The sequence below is a fragment of the Lepidochelys olivacea genome, assembly GCF_965140295.1.
Source record: "Lepidochelys olivacea isolate rLepOli2 genome assembly, chromosome: 1".
NCBI classification, from domain to species: Eukaryota; Metazoa; Chordata; order Testudines; family Cheloniidae; genus Lepidochelys; species Lepidochelys olivacea.
Genome location: NC_140411.1, coordinates 178,711,351 through 178,726,053, shown reverse-complemented (window position 1 = coordinate 178,726,053; position 14,703 = coordinate 178,711,351). Strand labels below are relative to the sequence as shown.

The window sequence follows — 14,703 nt, the reverse complement described above, 5'->3', positions numbered from 1 at the left end:
GCAAAATCCCATGATACCAGGATGTAGAGCTTTAAGATAAACATCCAATAGCTGAGAGTCAACAACAAAATTGTAAGAGTTGGCAAAACCAAATACTGTTCTCGCTCTTAAGAATGTGAACTCTGTTCCTTTGAGTAAGTACTGCAAGGTTTCATACACACACAATGAAGATGAAAATTGCCAATAGATGTATCTGTGATTATTCAGTCACAATCAAATGATCAAAAAATGAACTTTCAACAGTAAGCCAAACCTAACAAGATAAAAACAACAACAGTATGTAGCTATCCTTACATCCCTTTACAAATATGAAAGTCTGAAACATAAGTCTTCTGCTTCCACAGTCCAATGGTCAGATTTCCCAGTGTACTCCAAAGCAAGGCAGTTAGCTATGTCTCAATGGCATGTTATTGTTCTAGATATAACCAAATATTGTTACGAACGGCTGTCCACTTCATTGAAAATAAAATTAAAGTCTTCATATTTTCAACAATGAATATTTTTGTCTTAACAGAACAATAGGCCTCCAGTCCGGAAATTACACTTGACCTCCTTATGGACAACACCCTTTTTCAGAAGTTAAAAATGACCTATGACTATTGCAAGTTCAATGCTATGAGGATCATAGTATATTCATTGTTCTTGTTCACTGGCTTGTTCTTGCCAGGGATTCTTGCCAGGGATCGTCTCTCTATCAGAGTAGGCTAGCGCTCTTTTTCACCAATCTCCAGTTTCTCTGATAGCAATTACTAACACACTTTTTTACAGTAGACCTGTTTTTACATCATTCTGATTTTGTTTCAGATAAGACGTTGTGAAATTGCTGCCTTCAATGCCATTATTCCATCTGCCATCTCTCTGTGTTCTTTTTTTTGTTCCATAGACTTTTAAGCATCTAGACATTCTAACAATCAACCCTTCAGCGCTTTGTCATTATAGTGGTGGGCAATCTAGTCTTTCCCTGCTCAGAAGTTAAGGTGACCTGCACTGGTGCCTGCTGAGGTTGCTTTCATTTATTCCTTCTAAACATTTTGAGCAAGTTGAGACATCCTTGGATCTCTAGTATGCAGTGTAGTTGTAGCTGTGTTGGTCCCAGAAGACAAAAGAGACAAGGTGGGAGAGGTAATATCTTTTATTGAATCAACTTCTATTGGTGAGAGAGAGTCAAGCTTTCGAGTCACTGAGGATATGTCTACACAGCAAAGCAAAGGCTTGCAGTGCTTGGGCTGTGGGGCTGTTTCATTGCTGTGTAGCCTTCCAAGCTCAGGCTGGGGCCCAGGCTCTGGGACCCTCCTACCTTGCACGTGTCTATAGCCTGGGCTCCAGCCCAAGCCCAGAAGTCTACCCAGCAATGAAACAGCCCTGCAGCTCAAGCCCCATCACCCCAAGTCAGGGGTTCTCAAACTGGGGTTCACAACCCTCAGGGTGTCACAAGGTTATTACCTGGGGGATCGCGAGCTGTCAGCCTCAAACCCTAAGCCCTGCTTCGCCTCCACTATTTATAATAGTGTTAAATATAAAAAAAAAAAATTGTTTTTAATTTTATGGCCGGGTGGGGGGAGTAGCACTCGTAGTTTGCTGTGTGAAAGGGGTCACCAGTACAAAAGTTTGAGAACCACTGCTGTACAGACATACCCATAGAGCTCTTTTACAGGTCTGGGAAAAGTACTCCGATAATCACAGCAAAATGCAAGGCGGAAGAGATTGTTTAGCATAAGTATTTAGAACATATTGCAAGGGGGACCATTCAAGGCAGAGTGGCCTGTTAACATTTCTGCAGTCATAAGACAAAAAAAGAAGGGGGTTAGTGGGTTACAGATTGTTGTAATTAAGCCATAAATCCAGCGTCTCCGTTCAGGCCGTGATTGTTAGTGTCTAGCAGAATAATGAATTTTGCTGTGATACTGGGAGTACCTTTCCCTGTGTAGTTTGAAAGCTTGTCTCTATCACCAACAGAAGTTGGTCTGATAAGAGATATTACCTCACCCACCTTGGATCTCCAGGTCAGTTGTGGCCTGTTGTGGTCTACAGCAGCAGTTATTATAGAGAGTTCTTCCAGGAAGGCAAGTCGGGAGTGGTGCACACACCGAAGCTGAGCTCTGGTTTTTCATAGGGCTGTATTCAATCCTCCTGTCTCCTCTGCACTGCAGCCATAGTGAAATGTTACATTTCACAGTCAAAACTATGTATAGTCATAACAGTAGTCAGACACAAGGTCCTTTCTGAAAACACGTTGCCTCACAGTGGTTACATCGGATTATTCCTGTACAATTTTCCTAGGGCTTCGTTTCTGTCACCCTTACTCATGTTGAGTAGAAATTTACTCCATGAATTGTCCCACTGATTTGAATTAATCAAGGAATAAATTGACTAAGGGTACTAGAAATTGGCCCCTAATAACTAATTCATAGTTTTAACACCAATATTATGAAATAAACTTGGATATTACTACACCGCAGCATTTATTCTTCTGATACAAAAGGAAGGTTCAGGACCAGCCTTAGGGGTGGTTGATGTAAGCAACAACCCAGGGCACCGTGGTCAGAAGGGTGCACCATCAGGAATGTGTCACAATAACAGCCCCCTGCCCAGCTCCACCCCCCAAGTCCTGTTCACCTCAGAGCCATGGTCCACCTCCACTCCCTGCTCTGCCTGCACCTCCAATCCACCTCTTGGCCCGCACCGCCCCCAGCTCCGTCCCCAGACAAACGCCACCCCCAGCCTCACCCAGGGTGCCATTTTAGGTAAGACTGGCCCTGGGAAGGTTATTTGAAGCCATATTGCTAATGTTTAGAAGCTTTACAGATTGGAACTAGAAAGCATGTTGAGCCTTAGGTAAAGTCTGCCTGGGATTAGAAGAACAATTTTATTGGCTGGTAATACATCAGTTCAAAGCCAAGTGAATTATTCTTTGCATCCACATAGGTCAGAAGTACTGTGCTTATCTACTGAACATTAATAGCCTCATGGCAATACATCCTTGAAAAGCAAAGCTAAAAGTTAAGGGAGCATCTTTTAAACATATAAATACTTGGTTATCTTTATGTTTTACATAGTATTCTATTCCAGGAACTAATGAGTTAATAAATTCTGGGAATGTAGCACACGGCTTAAGTAGAACAACATGTGCTTGCTACATTCCTAAAAGCTAGTAGTGGGCTTAAAGGGCAAATGAGTTCACCTGAGCTTGTCCCTTGCTAGCATTAGAACTGTTTTGTCTGTATAACAGGGCTGGGTTTTCTAAGCAGGAGGACTGCTACAAAGAGCTGACTGCACACTGGTTAGATTGCAGTATAGTTTTTTAAAAGTCCATACTAAAAGGAAAATGAACTCTTCTGGGGTTAAGGAAATCTGATTCCGGAATACACAGAAATTATTCACACTCTGCTTGTATTAAAATAAATGATTTTTAAAAGTGTCTATTTCAGAAAGAAACAGTTTTTCCTCTTTAAACCACAGTAATTCTAATAGAGCCTGAAAATTTGAGGTTAGAACATCTGGCATGATACAAACTGCCACTGGAATAAAGACCCTGCAAGACATACAACCCAGCTAGGACTAGGATGTGACCAGCCCTGTGAGCACACAAGGTGAGGAAAAGCAGCAAGGATTCTATCTGCTCGCACCCCAAACCCTATATACAAACATTTCATGATGTGTGATTATAAGGATATGTGTAATTTTTCATTCAATAATCTGTAGCGGGAAGCCAGTGAGGAGGAGAGGGGAAGATTCTAGACAGAAGCTCTGTAGTGATGCAGACAAAGGCTGAGTAGCTTTAGAGATAATACTGTTTTCCTTAGTCTAGGTGATGTTCTGCCAGGTGTCATTAGCAGTACTAAGGGCCAGGTTCAATGCTGTATAAAGATACTTTCTAAAATAAAGTGATTGGCTCAAGCCCCCACCTAAATCTTATCCATTCCCAGGATAAATTTTAACCCCCTTGGTTACTTTTGGATGTGGTTCTTCCCACTCACAAGCACCTGGGCAGCCTTGGGTACATGAAGCCGCCAATTGTTTTTATTTAGGAAAACAAGATAAGCATCTGTTTACACAGTAAAAGGAAATTACAAGGGGCATGGCCAATCCCATGGCTTCCTTTACATGCCTTGTTCGGAACCCAGAGGTCTTATTCAGAACATAATCCTCACTCACACACAAATCTGTATTGTCTCAGTTGGAGGTCAAGTGGGCATCAGGAGGTAACTCTCCTCACTGTCTACTCCAGTCCAAGTCCATAGCACTGGGTTCCACTTTGATCTAGGGCTTCCAGATCTGGTTCCAAAAAGTCATCTCCACCAGGCTCTCTTATGCCTCTCTCCAGGTTCAGCAAAATCAGCTGCATCAGTTCTACGACAGACTTATCAGGATCCACAGCGTTAACTTCACTAGCTCAGCTGCTAATAGGTCCAGTCCCACTGAATCAATTCCAAACAGGGTGTAGAAATTCTAGAATCCAGGAGCCTTACTAGAATCCAAGTAAGGACCTACTCCTTTTGCTGAATTTGAGCTCACAACCTAATTAGAGTTCACTACTGGTCAGTTCAGGGTGACCTACTTTCTCCGGGCTATAACCTGTCAAATTTCTCCCCTCTTCCATAAATACATTTATATGCACCATTTAATATCACTGCCAAAAAACAGAACACAAACCAACTCCAAATAACATAAAACTCTGTGCAGAGTTGCACTGGGGAGAAATTCTTATATGTCCATTAAACCTGTCATAGCCAGCATTTCTCATTTCTCCTATGGGGGGGCAGAGAGATTTACTGAGCCTTCTAGCTCTGGGGTTTACATCAAGAAAGATCCTTGTTCAGTATCAGGAGTGACATTTTCTGCGATTCTTTACTTTTCACATGACACCCATCACCACAGTATGGGCAGATGCAACAACAACAACAAAAGTGTCCAGCAGGGCTGTCCATTCGTTGTCCAACTCTTGGTTTAATCATAGGCTCCTGTGCAGTGGCTGGCCAAAATTCAACTAATGAGAACAAGGAGTGAATGAGAAGGACAATGCACTGAAGGACAAGAAACTATTCCAGTCTGCTGGAGAAGTCCCTTTGACTCTTTCAAGGGGTTCTACCATGCAGAAAGAAGTGTTTTTTAAATTCAACTCATTTCTAAACACATCACAATATTAACACAGGCATTTACATGTTTAGGGCATTTCTGTTACCCATAAACTCTCTTACTTTACTGTACTGAAGCTTTACCTAATTTAATTAGCAGCATATTAGTCGCATCACTTTATAATGGTAATATTCATTTTCACTTTGTCTATCATATAGGAACCTTGGTCTGTTTGCAAAACGTTTCAGGTTATAAAAGGATGAACAAATGCAATAATTTGGATGTGATGTTATCAGCCTTCTGCCTCTCCAAATCAAAGTGTGATATAATATGCAAAACTAGTTCTATGTTTCTGAAAAATCACCAAGATGATTAAACTGCCCCACTCTATTTAGCTTTAGGTTTCACCAGCAAAACTTACTGCTAACTGGCTACCATACGGAACATAGAGGCAGACATGTAAGGGATCTGATTTGGCTTAAATTCTCAGTGCAGTGCCCAGCCTGAATAGCTCGCCTGGCCATGCCTGTGGATGGGAGGGCAGGCTGCAGAACTATTCTGCAGCTGCCATGGCAGCCCTAATGTGTGCCCTCCACACCAGGGCTATGGAGAGGAAGATTAGCTGATCCTCTTGACACTTCCCTGCCCATTAACTCCTGCTGCTGTCTGTGACATAAAGGATGTATTTCAGAGGAGCAGCCGTGTTGGCCTGTATCCGCAAAAAGAAAAGGAGGACTTGTGGAACCTTAGAGACTAACCAATTTATTTGAGCATAAGCTTTCGTGAGCTACAGCTCACTTCATCGGATGCATTCAGTGGAAAATACAGTGCGGAGATTTATATACATAGAGAACATGAAACAATGGGTGTTACCATACACACTCTAACCAGAGTGATCACTTAAGGTGAGCTATTACCAGCAGGAGAGAAAAAAAAAAACTTTTGTAGTCATAATCAAGGTAGGCCATTTACAGCAGTTGACAGGAACATGTGAGGAACAGTAGGGAGGGAAATAAACATGGGGAAATAGTTTTACTTTGTGTAATGACCCATCCACTCCCAGTCTTTATTCAAGCTGAAAGTAATGGTGTCCAGTTTGCAAATTAATTCCAATTCAGCAGTGTCTCATTGGGTCTGTTTTTGAAGCGTTTTGTTTTTGGTTTTTTTTGAAGAATTGCGACTTTTAGGTCTGTAATTGAGTGACCAGAGAGATTGAAGTGTTCTCCGGCTGGTTTTTGAATGTTATAATTCTTGACGTCTGATTTGTGTCCATTTATTCTTTTACCTAGAGACTGTCTGGTTTGGCCAATGTACATGGCAGAGGGGCATTGCTGGCACATATCACATTGGTAGATGTGCAGGTAAACGATCAAGGGTTAGTATGCTGTGGGTTAGTATGCTGTTCAGAGGTGGCCCCTTGTGGTATGTAGTAGTTTAGATCCTTCTAATTAGGCCCTATGATGGTGTCCCCTGAATAGATATGTGGACACAGTTGGCAACGGGCTTTGTTGCAAAGACAAGACCTCCCAAAGTCTAACTATTCCTCAACTTTGCAGGATTCTGTGATTTATTAGGTGAGCTACCAAAATTAATTTTTCTGACGTCAGAGCTTTCTCCCATTGATATGGAAGTAGTGCCTCCTGTTATCCTCTAAAACCGTGAGTTCATGGGGAGAGGGAAGGCAGCTATTGATTGGAATTATTCCCACCCCTTCCACCAGTGCCCAGTTTGCCAGAAGCTTGACCACTTAGATGAGTTTTTTTTTTTTTTAAACAAAGCTTTGGAAGTCACCAATCTGTACAACATCAGAATCTGTCAACCCTCCGTTTTTTTTAAAAAAGCATTTTTTGCTATTCTAGCACAAAAAACCCCAACAAACCAACAAATCTGAAAAGAGGGAGCACCTTTGTGAAATGCTGTACAAATCCCACATGACATATGTCTTGTGGTGATGCAGCAAGATGCTTCTTCAGTTTTTAAAAGGAACATTAAAAATCCCATCCAATCTATTCTTTAATCATATTTTCCCCTTGACTCATGAGAGAAAACTTGTCTCTTCCTGACAACTTAACCCCATTTGCCACTGCCCTTTTCTTTCTACAATTGCCACACTGCCATATTCCATTTCAAAACTCAGTTGAATGCTGGGGTATAAGTGGCGAAGCAGACATATTTGTACCAATAACCCACTTTCAAGACAGACAATCCCATTTTAGCAAAGAATTGCACTTCATCAGACAAGTAGAGATGAGTGCACATGGACCTGGTTTTTATGAAGTGGCATATCTGGATTAGTGACCAATACATTGTCTGAATGCAGTTTTTGATATGATCAAAGATGTTTGGCCAACTATTCAAAGGATTATCTCAGTATTCAGAATAGCTCATATAGAGACCCTGCAAAGAATGTAGATCAACTTCTTAGAATCAAACTTTAAACAAGATGAACTATTTCATAAAGAAGCTATAGCAACACTGACTTTCACACATAAGAAGGCTATATTGCATTTTCTGTTTCAGTCACAATGAGAGCAGCACTAGTTGGGGAAGTCATTTTAATTGGGGGAAAAACTGGGTCTCCCACTCTTTACCCACACAGTCCCATCTTTTTGGCTGTGCACCTGTTTTACATCTGACAACAACACGTGGTAGTCTAGTTTCTTAACAGCTGGACTTCATCAAACGCAAGCTACTGCTCTAATGTAACGATAAAAGACTGGTGTAACTGTGCCAGTTACAGTCCTACATAATGCCACAAATTCAAGCTTCTTTGATGGCCAAACTGCCATTTTGCACATACATTTAGGTGTTAAATTTGACCAACAGAAAAGTTATTCATATTAAACTGGGACCAAAAGCATCACTGGGTTCTGACAGAGTTATTACTGTTCATTGAGGGGGCTCTGGGAAGAAAAGCCCTGAAAATCTGCTGCATTTTATTTTCAAAATCCCAAAGCAGAAATAAATCCTTAAACTGAACAATGCTGGGCATTCTGCAGTGAAGTAGCTTTAACAAAAAGGAACCACAATTTACACAAATGGAACCATTAATGCTTGTACTATAAGCACCATATACACTTTAAAATATTTTTTTCTTTCTTTCTGCGCATACACTAAAATATCTGGAAAGGAGAAGACAAACTGGTAGACAGGTGTAGTGTACTAAAGAACTATAGCAAATACACAAATTTGTCACTATTAATATACAGTCTTGGCGCTGGAAGATAAACCACTGAAAAGAGAAGGAGTCTCCATAGATTTTGCAAATCTGATTCTACCTGTTAACTCTGACCAGTTCTCCGCAGGCATGAGAGGGGGGGAAAGGATTTAAATCAACTTCTATATCCTTGAGTGAACGCAGCCATATGACTAATTTAGTGCCTCAGATTGTGCACTGACAATGCTCTGCTAATGGGAAACATGCTAGAAAAAGTTTTGTGGTACTTCATAAGCAAGAAAATATGGGTCTCAGTATCCTTGAAGCATCTCAGAAACAACAGAATAAATTACAGCATTAATTTATTTTGTAATTGAGATACAAATAGGAAACATCCAAAGTTTTTTGGAGTCAAATTTGCCACATGTAATAGTTCAGTTTCTAAACTGCAAAGTTTCACATATATCATAGGCAGCACGCAGTGTGTCCTCGAAAGCTCCCAAATGTCTACTTTTATTTACTTTACATTTTATTTTAATTGAATCATATTTCCCTATCTTCAGCTTTTTATACACACACACCTAAGTGGGCTTTTTCTATGATACATGCCATGTACAGTGCTCTACGCAATAACTTTAATCTGTCCTCGTTCTGATCATGTGTCAGTTCAGTTTACAAAACCAGTAATATAGTAACAAATAATAGATATAAAATGCAAGTAGACTTACCAATGAAAAACAGAAAAGATTCATTTTGATATGATGCTAAACTCCAGCACTCCAAAATAATGTTTCAAGGAATTCCAGACGCACAATGCTCCTTCTTGTCCTCCCAGCTGTTTGTACATTTCACCCTGGAGATTACAGCAAGATAAAATCCCCTGCAATAATCCACTGGATTCAGATCCCATTATCAAATGAGACAGGCTTGCCTGCACACACTGTTCCCAAATTAATGAACAATGTTTACCAACAAAACAAAAGCATGGCATGACTGATTATGATGGACTAGGAAAATACAGTCTTTTACAGGTTGTTGTTACCATCTAGTTTATCATCATAATGGAAATAAAGCTTCTTCTGTCTAAAAGCAGTAGAATACATGAAGAACTCAAAGGCAAGCATGCTGGATTTACTTCATTTATTTGACAAGTATACAACAAGAGAGACAAGGTGGATGACGTAATATGTGAAGAAGAGCTCTGTGTAAGCTCAAAAGCTTGTCTCTTTCACCAACAAAAGTTGGTCCAATAAAGGATATTACCTCACCCACCTTGTCTCTCCAATATCTTGGGACCAACATGGCTACAATAACACTGCAAACAAAGTTCAGAACAGGAATTTTACAAAAATGTTTATTTTGTATACAAGAAAATGGTAGAATAACAGCCATCTTTACTACTGTGGACTACAGCAGCATAAAAGTTTTCAGCCAAAAGTTGTTTTGGTCAAAAAATTCAGATTCATGTTGACAAACTTTTCATGAATTAAAGTTGAATTTCTCAAATTGTTTTGGACTAAATAAATAAAATTGGGGGAAAATAGCCCCAAAGTTGAAAAGTTTTGTTCTGACATTTTCTAAACAAAATGTCTTTTCATTTAGAATTTTACTTCATTTTATGTAATTAGAAAAAAGGTTAAAAACATTAAAAATACAAAATTTTATTTCAGGTCAAACTAAGTGTTCTGTTCAGCACAAAACCATTTTTTTCCCTTTTGATTCAGCCAGTGAATTGACATATCAGTTATTTACACACTGCAGTCCACAATTCTGAATGTAGTTGGAATGTAGTCTGAAGTTGGATACTTAAATTCAGATTTAGGGACCTAAATATAAAAAGTGCATAAATTTGGGAACCTATCTTTGCAATCTGGGCCTAGATTTATTCTCATTTTGAATTGGATCACTCAGAAGAAATTGATTTTTTACCTACATACAAAGGAATAAGTTCCCAAGAGCAATCCAACATGTCAATAATTTGATGTTGCAGACTAAGACTGAAATAATCAGTTTTGCCATTAGAAAATACTAGAAGTGAGGAAGTCAAAGAGGGCTGAGTCAAGGACTCTGGTTATGGATTGTGTGACTAGGGGGTCAGATGGCTATAGGAGAGTAATAGAAGGCAGATATATTAGCCCCAGGCTAAGTAGGTCCCTTTTCCCTGGTAAGGTAACAGGGAAGGTTCCAGAACAATCAGGAACCTTCTGGAAACAATTAAGACAGGCTGATTAGAACACCTACAGCCAATCAAGAAGCTGCTAGAATCAATTAAGGCAGGCTAATCAGGGGACCTGGGTTTTAAAAAGGAGCTCACTTCAGTTTGTGGTATGGTGTGAGCAGCTGGGAGCAAGAGGCACTAGGAGCTGAGAGTGAGAACGCGGACTGTTGGAGGACTGAGGTGTACAAGCATTATCAGACACCCGGAGGAAGGTGCTATGGTGAGGATAAAGAAGGTGTTGGGAGGAGGCCATGGGGAAGTAGCCCAGGGAGTAGTAGCTGTTGCACAGCTGTTCCAGGAGGCACTCTAGACAGCTGCATTCCACAGGGCCCTGGGCTGGAACCCAGAGTAGTGGGTGGGCCCGGGTTCCCCCCAAATCTTCCCAACTCCTGGTCAGACACAGGAGGAGTCAACCTGGACTGTGGGTTCAGAAAAACAGCCAAGCTGAGGGCTGCCATGAAGCTCCAAGGCGAGCAAATCTGCCAATAAGCGCAAGACCCACCAAGGTAGAGCAGGAACTTTGTCACAGGGGATACTGGTGCTGTCCACCATGACAGAGAATGGTGAGGAGGAGTGATCTTACAGGAGAGAAAGACAATGGCCCATATCACGAACTGGTGTAAATTAACATAGTGCCACTGACTTGAGAAGTTCAGTTATAATAGCACATGTTGGTACTGACCTGACTTCCAGCAAAATAAGGAAGAAAGAAGGAAACTAGCCCAATGGCTCTCAAACCGTTTCCTAGTATGAATCATTTAAGATTAGATTCTCTTGTGGACTTTGTTCCCTCCCAACCTACTAGCCCTCATTCCACATCTCCCCAATGACAACTATAGTGCTTGGTTATATGAACAAGTAATAATCTGACAGTAACAAAAAGACAAGATGAAATTTACTTTAATTTGATGGGGGGGGAAAGTGGAATTGGGAAAACTTTATATTTGTAAATGCCAGACTTCCCTCTCATTGCCCATAGCCCTGACCACCTATATCTGTCTAGGTCACTTCTTTGCAGTTTAATTCTGTCCCCTGTGAGTTTTCTATGCTGCAAAAGTTGGTGGATCAACACATTTCACAGTTGAATTTCTACTACAAACCCCTCCAAAAACAAAAAGACAGACCCAAAAAGGTCTTTTTGCTTCTTTGTGATGCATAAAGAGGGTTGGGAAGGCTTCCCATTAACCCCCTAGGTTGGTTGATTGGTTTTTCCTGCATGTTTTTTTTTAAACATTAGAAACTGAGGAAAATTAACAGGTGCATGTAAAGAGCTACACACTAGAAGCCCCTTGCAGAGCACAACAAGACATGTACTACAAAAGTGAGGAACAATGCTGCATATTCTTGAGTGCCATCTACTGGCACTTAATCTACATATTTACATATATACAGGCGTTCAAGACAGTACACTCTAGCGCACAGAGCACTGGATTGCGACTCAAAAGACTTGTACCCAATTCCTGCCCCAGTCAGTGGTTTGCTGGGTGACCTTGGGCACATAGGTGCTGACACCTACTGGCAACGGCGGGTGCTTGACCTCCCCCTATCCCCAGCCCCGCCCTGCCTCCACCCCTGCCCTGCCCCAACTCTGCCCCCTCCCTGCCCCTATTCCAACTCCTTTCCCAAATCCCCACCCCGGCCTCGCCTCTTCCCCACCTCCTCCCCTTAGCATGCCACATTCCCGCTCCTCCCGCATCCCTCCCAGAGCTTGCTACAGCTGTTTGGTGGTGGCAAGTGCTGGGAGGAGGTGGAGGAGCGGGGACACGGGGTGCTCAGGGGAGGAGGTGGAGGAGGAGGTGTGCTGGATGAATGGTGACGTGAAAGTAGGTATCCTGTGGGTCGAGGGACGAGAGCCAATCTCCTTTCTCTAATGCTGGAATTATGGTTGCCAGGGTAACCATTTTGAAGCGCTGCGTCCTTACAAATGTGTTGAGTTTGCATAGGTCCAGAATGGGTCTCCAATCCCCGTTCTTTTTCTGTGTGAGAAAATAATGGGAAGAAAACCCTCTTCCCCTGTGTTGGAGTGGTACTATTTCCACAGCTCCTACTGGCAGGAGATGATTATTTCCTGCTGCAACAAGGTCTCATGAGAGGGGTCCCTGAAGAGGGATGGGGAAGATGTGTGGGAAGGGGAGTAGAAATAAATGGGATAGATTAACCCTTCTGGATGATTTCCAGCACCCATTTGTCTGTAGTGATGTTGTTCCAGACTGGGTAGTGTGGTAGCAGGCGGTCTCCAAATAATCTGGAGGTCATCTGATAATTCGGCCTGGGAGAAAATAGAGGTCTTGAGCCCTCGACCAATACTTCAAAACAATTGATAGGTTGAAGGTTGAGATGAGGCAGGTTGATCCTGGTTCTGCCTGCATCTTGCTTGCAGCATTAATCGTATTGTCTCTGGGGTTGGGAGTATGGGGCGGGACGGAATCTTTGGGTATAAAATCTGCCCTGTTTTTTCTTGTTTGCGGGGGACATAAATACTGAAGGTCTTCAAGGCAGTCCCCGAGTCCTTTAAAGGTATGTAGGGATGCACCTGTGGTTTCCAAAATAGTTTTTGTCCCTCAAAGGGCAGGTCCTCAACTGTGGTTTGTACTTCTCTAGGAAATCCAGAGAGGTGGAGCCATGGTGCTTGAGACATGACCATGGATGTGGCGATAGAACGAGCTGCCATGTCAGCAGAACCAAAGGAGGCCTGCAGTGCTATTTTGGCAATTAAGGAGCCCTCTGCAACGGTAGCTTTGTATTGTTCCCTTGACTCCTTCAGCATTTGTTCAATAAAGGATGTCATTTTATTAAACAAGTTGTAGGTGTATTTCGCCAACAGAGCAGAGTAGTTTGCTATATGAAATTGCAGTGAGGAATAAGCTTTGCATCCGAAGAGATCAAGCCTTTCCCAGTCTTTGTCATAAGGGGTGGTTTTTGACTGGTGCTGTTTTCCGCTTTGGTTTACTGCCTCTATGACCAGTGAATTTAGAGCCAAGTGAGTAAATAAGAACTCAGCCCCTTTCGCAGGTACATAATATTTTCTGTCCGAGCATTTACAGGAGGGTGGGAAAGTGGCCAGTGTCTGCCATATTATCTTTACAGGATCCATGAGAGCAGCGTTAATGGGCAGAGCTATCTTTGCTGATGGGAATGCCTGCAGGATGTCAGTAAGTTTGTGCTGGGTCTTTGGCAGCTCTGCTAAAGAGATGACCAGGGATTCTGCAACTCTTTTGAATAAGTCATGGAAGGACTTGAAATCATCTTCTGTGGTGGGAGGTGGTGGCATAATTGTTTCATCAGGGGACGAGGACGAAATATGGCTGGATGGCAGTGTGTCACCTTCAGGAGCCTCTTCTGGCTCCTCTCCCTCTTCCTCCTGGGCCTCTGATGGTGGTGGGTTCATGGGTGAAGGGGACTGGGTGGCCCTTGATGCTAGTGGGCTAGGGGGGTTAAGATTTTGGGCTCTATAGATTGCCAACGGGTCCCAGTATGGCCAATTGGGTGGCGTAACAACGGGTGATTGTATCCATGGTTGTGCCTGCCAGCTGTGCCCTTGCATAGGTGGTTGTTGGTGAGAGGGTCCTGGTTTCGGGGAGGAATGATGAGGGGTATAAAGACCTGAATCATCCTCTTCATCCTCATCATTAGATAGTGGAGGTCCAGATCCACTAGGAGTGCCTATTCGGCTCGGTCCTGGGGTGACTGGGGTACCGTTGGTGCCAAAGAGGTGTGTTCCCAGCATGGAGGAGATTGCCAGGTCCGCCTGTCTGGTAAAGAGTTGCAGTACCAGGAAGCTCAGTGCCGTGGAGGGCAGCATAGTATGCTCTGACGGTGCTGAGGTCTTGTGAGGCTGTGTATATGCAGCAAGTGGCACCATTACACTAGCTGGTGCCGAGGTGTTCTTTGGCACTGTCAGTGCCAAACTAGGGAGCTTAGCTTTAGCTCATGCACCTGAGTGAGAGCCGGACGTGTCGGTGCTTTGGCTCCTTGGGACATCTTGGTACTGGATGTTTCCGGTGCCCCTCGGTCCGAGGTTCTCGGTGCCGTTGGTACCGGGGCAGATTTATCGCCAGGAGACTGCTTCCCCGGGGAAGGCCCGGGGCTTTCAATGTCCTGGCAGATAATTTCTTACCATGTGGATGCTTCTGTGGTATATGGGTTTCCCTGAGACAGCTGATGCACTGAGCACGACCATCCAATATAGGAATAGATAGCCTGCAGGTCAGGCAACATTTAAAGGCAGGAGAACCAGGCATGCCTGAGGAGG

General features: G+C 42.7%; 1 protein-coding gene across 1 annotated transcript in view; it reads right to left on the bottom strand.

Annotated features, from left to right (window-relative positions):
- The window catches only part of SAMSN1 (SAM domain, SH3 domain and nuclear localization signals 1), a 120,148-nt gene extending 111,101 nt beyond the window's left edge, over window positions 1–9,047 (bottom strand). The window contains exon 1 of the mRNA XM_084633339.1: window positions 8,962–9,047. Coding sequence (XP_084489465.1) covers window positions 8,962–8,985 — 24 coding nt within the window. The 5' untranslated portion in view covers window positions 8,986–9,047. The remainder of the gene's footprint in view (window positions 1–8,961) is intronic.
- Between the last annotated feature and the right edge of the window lie 5,656 nt (window positions 9,048–14,703).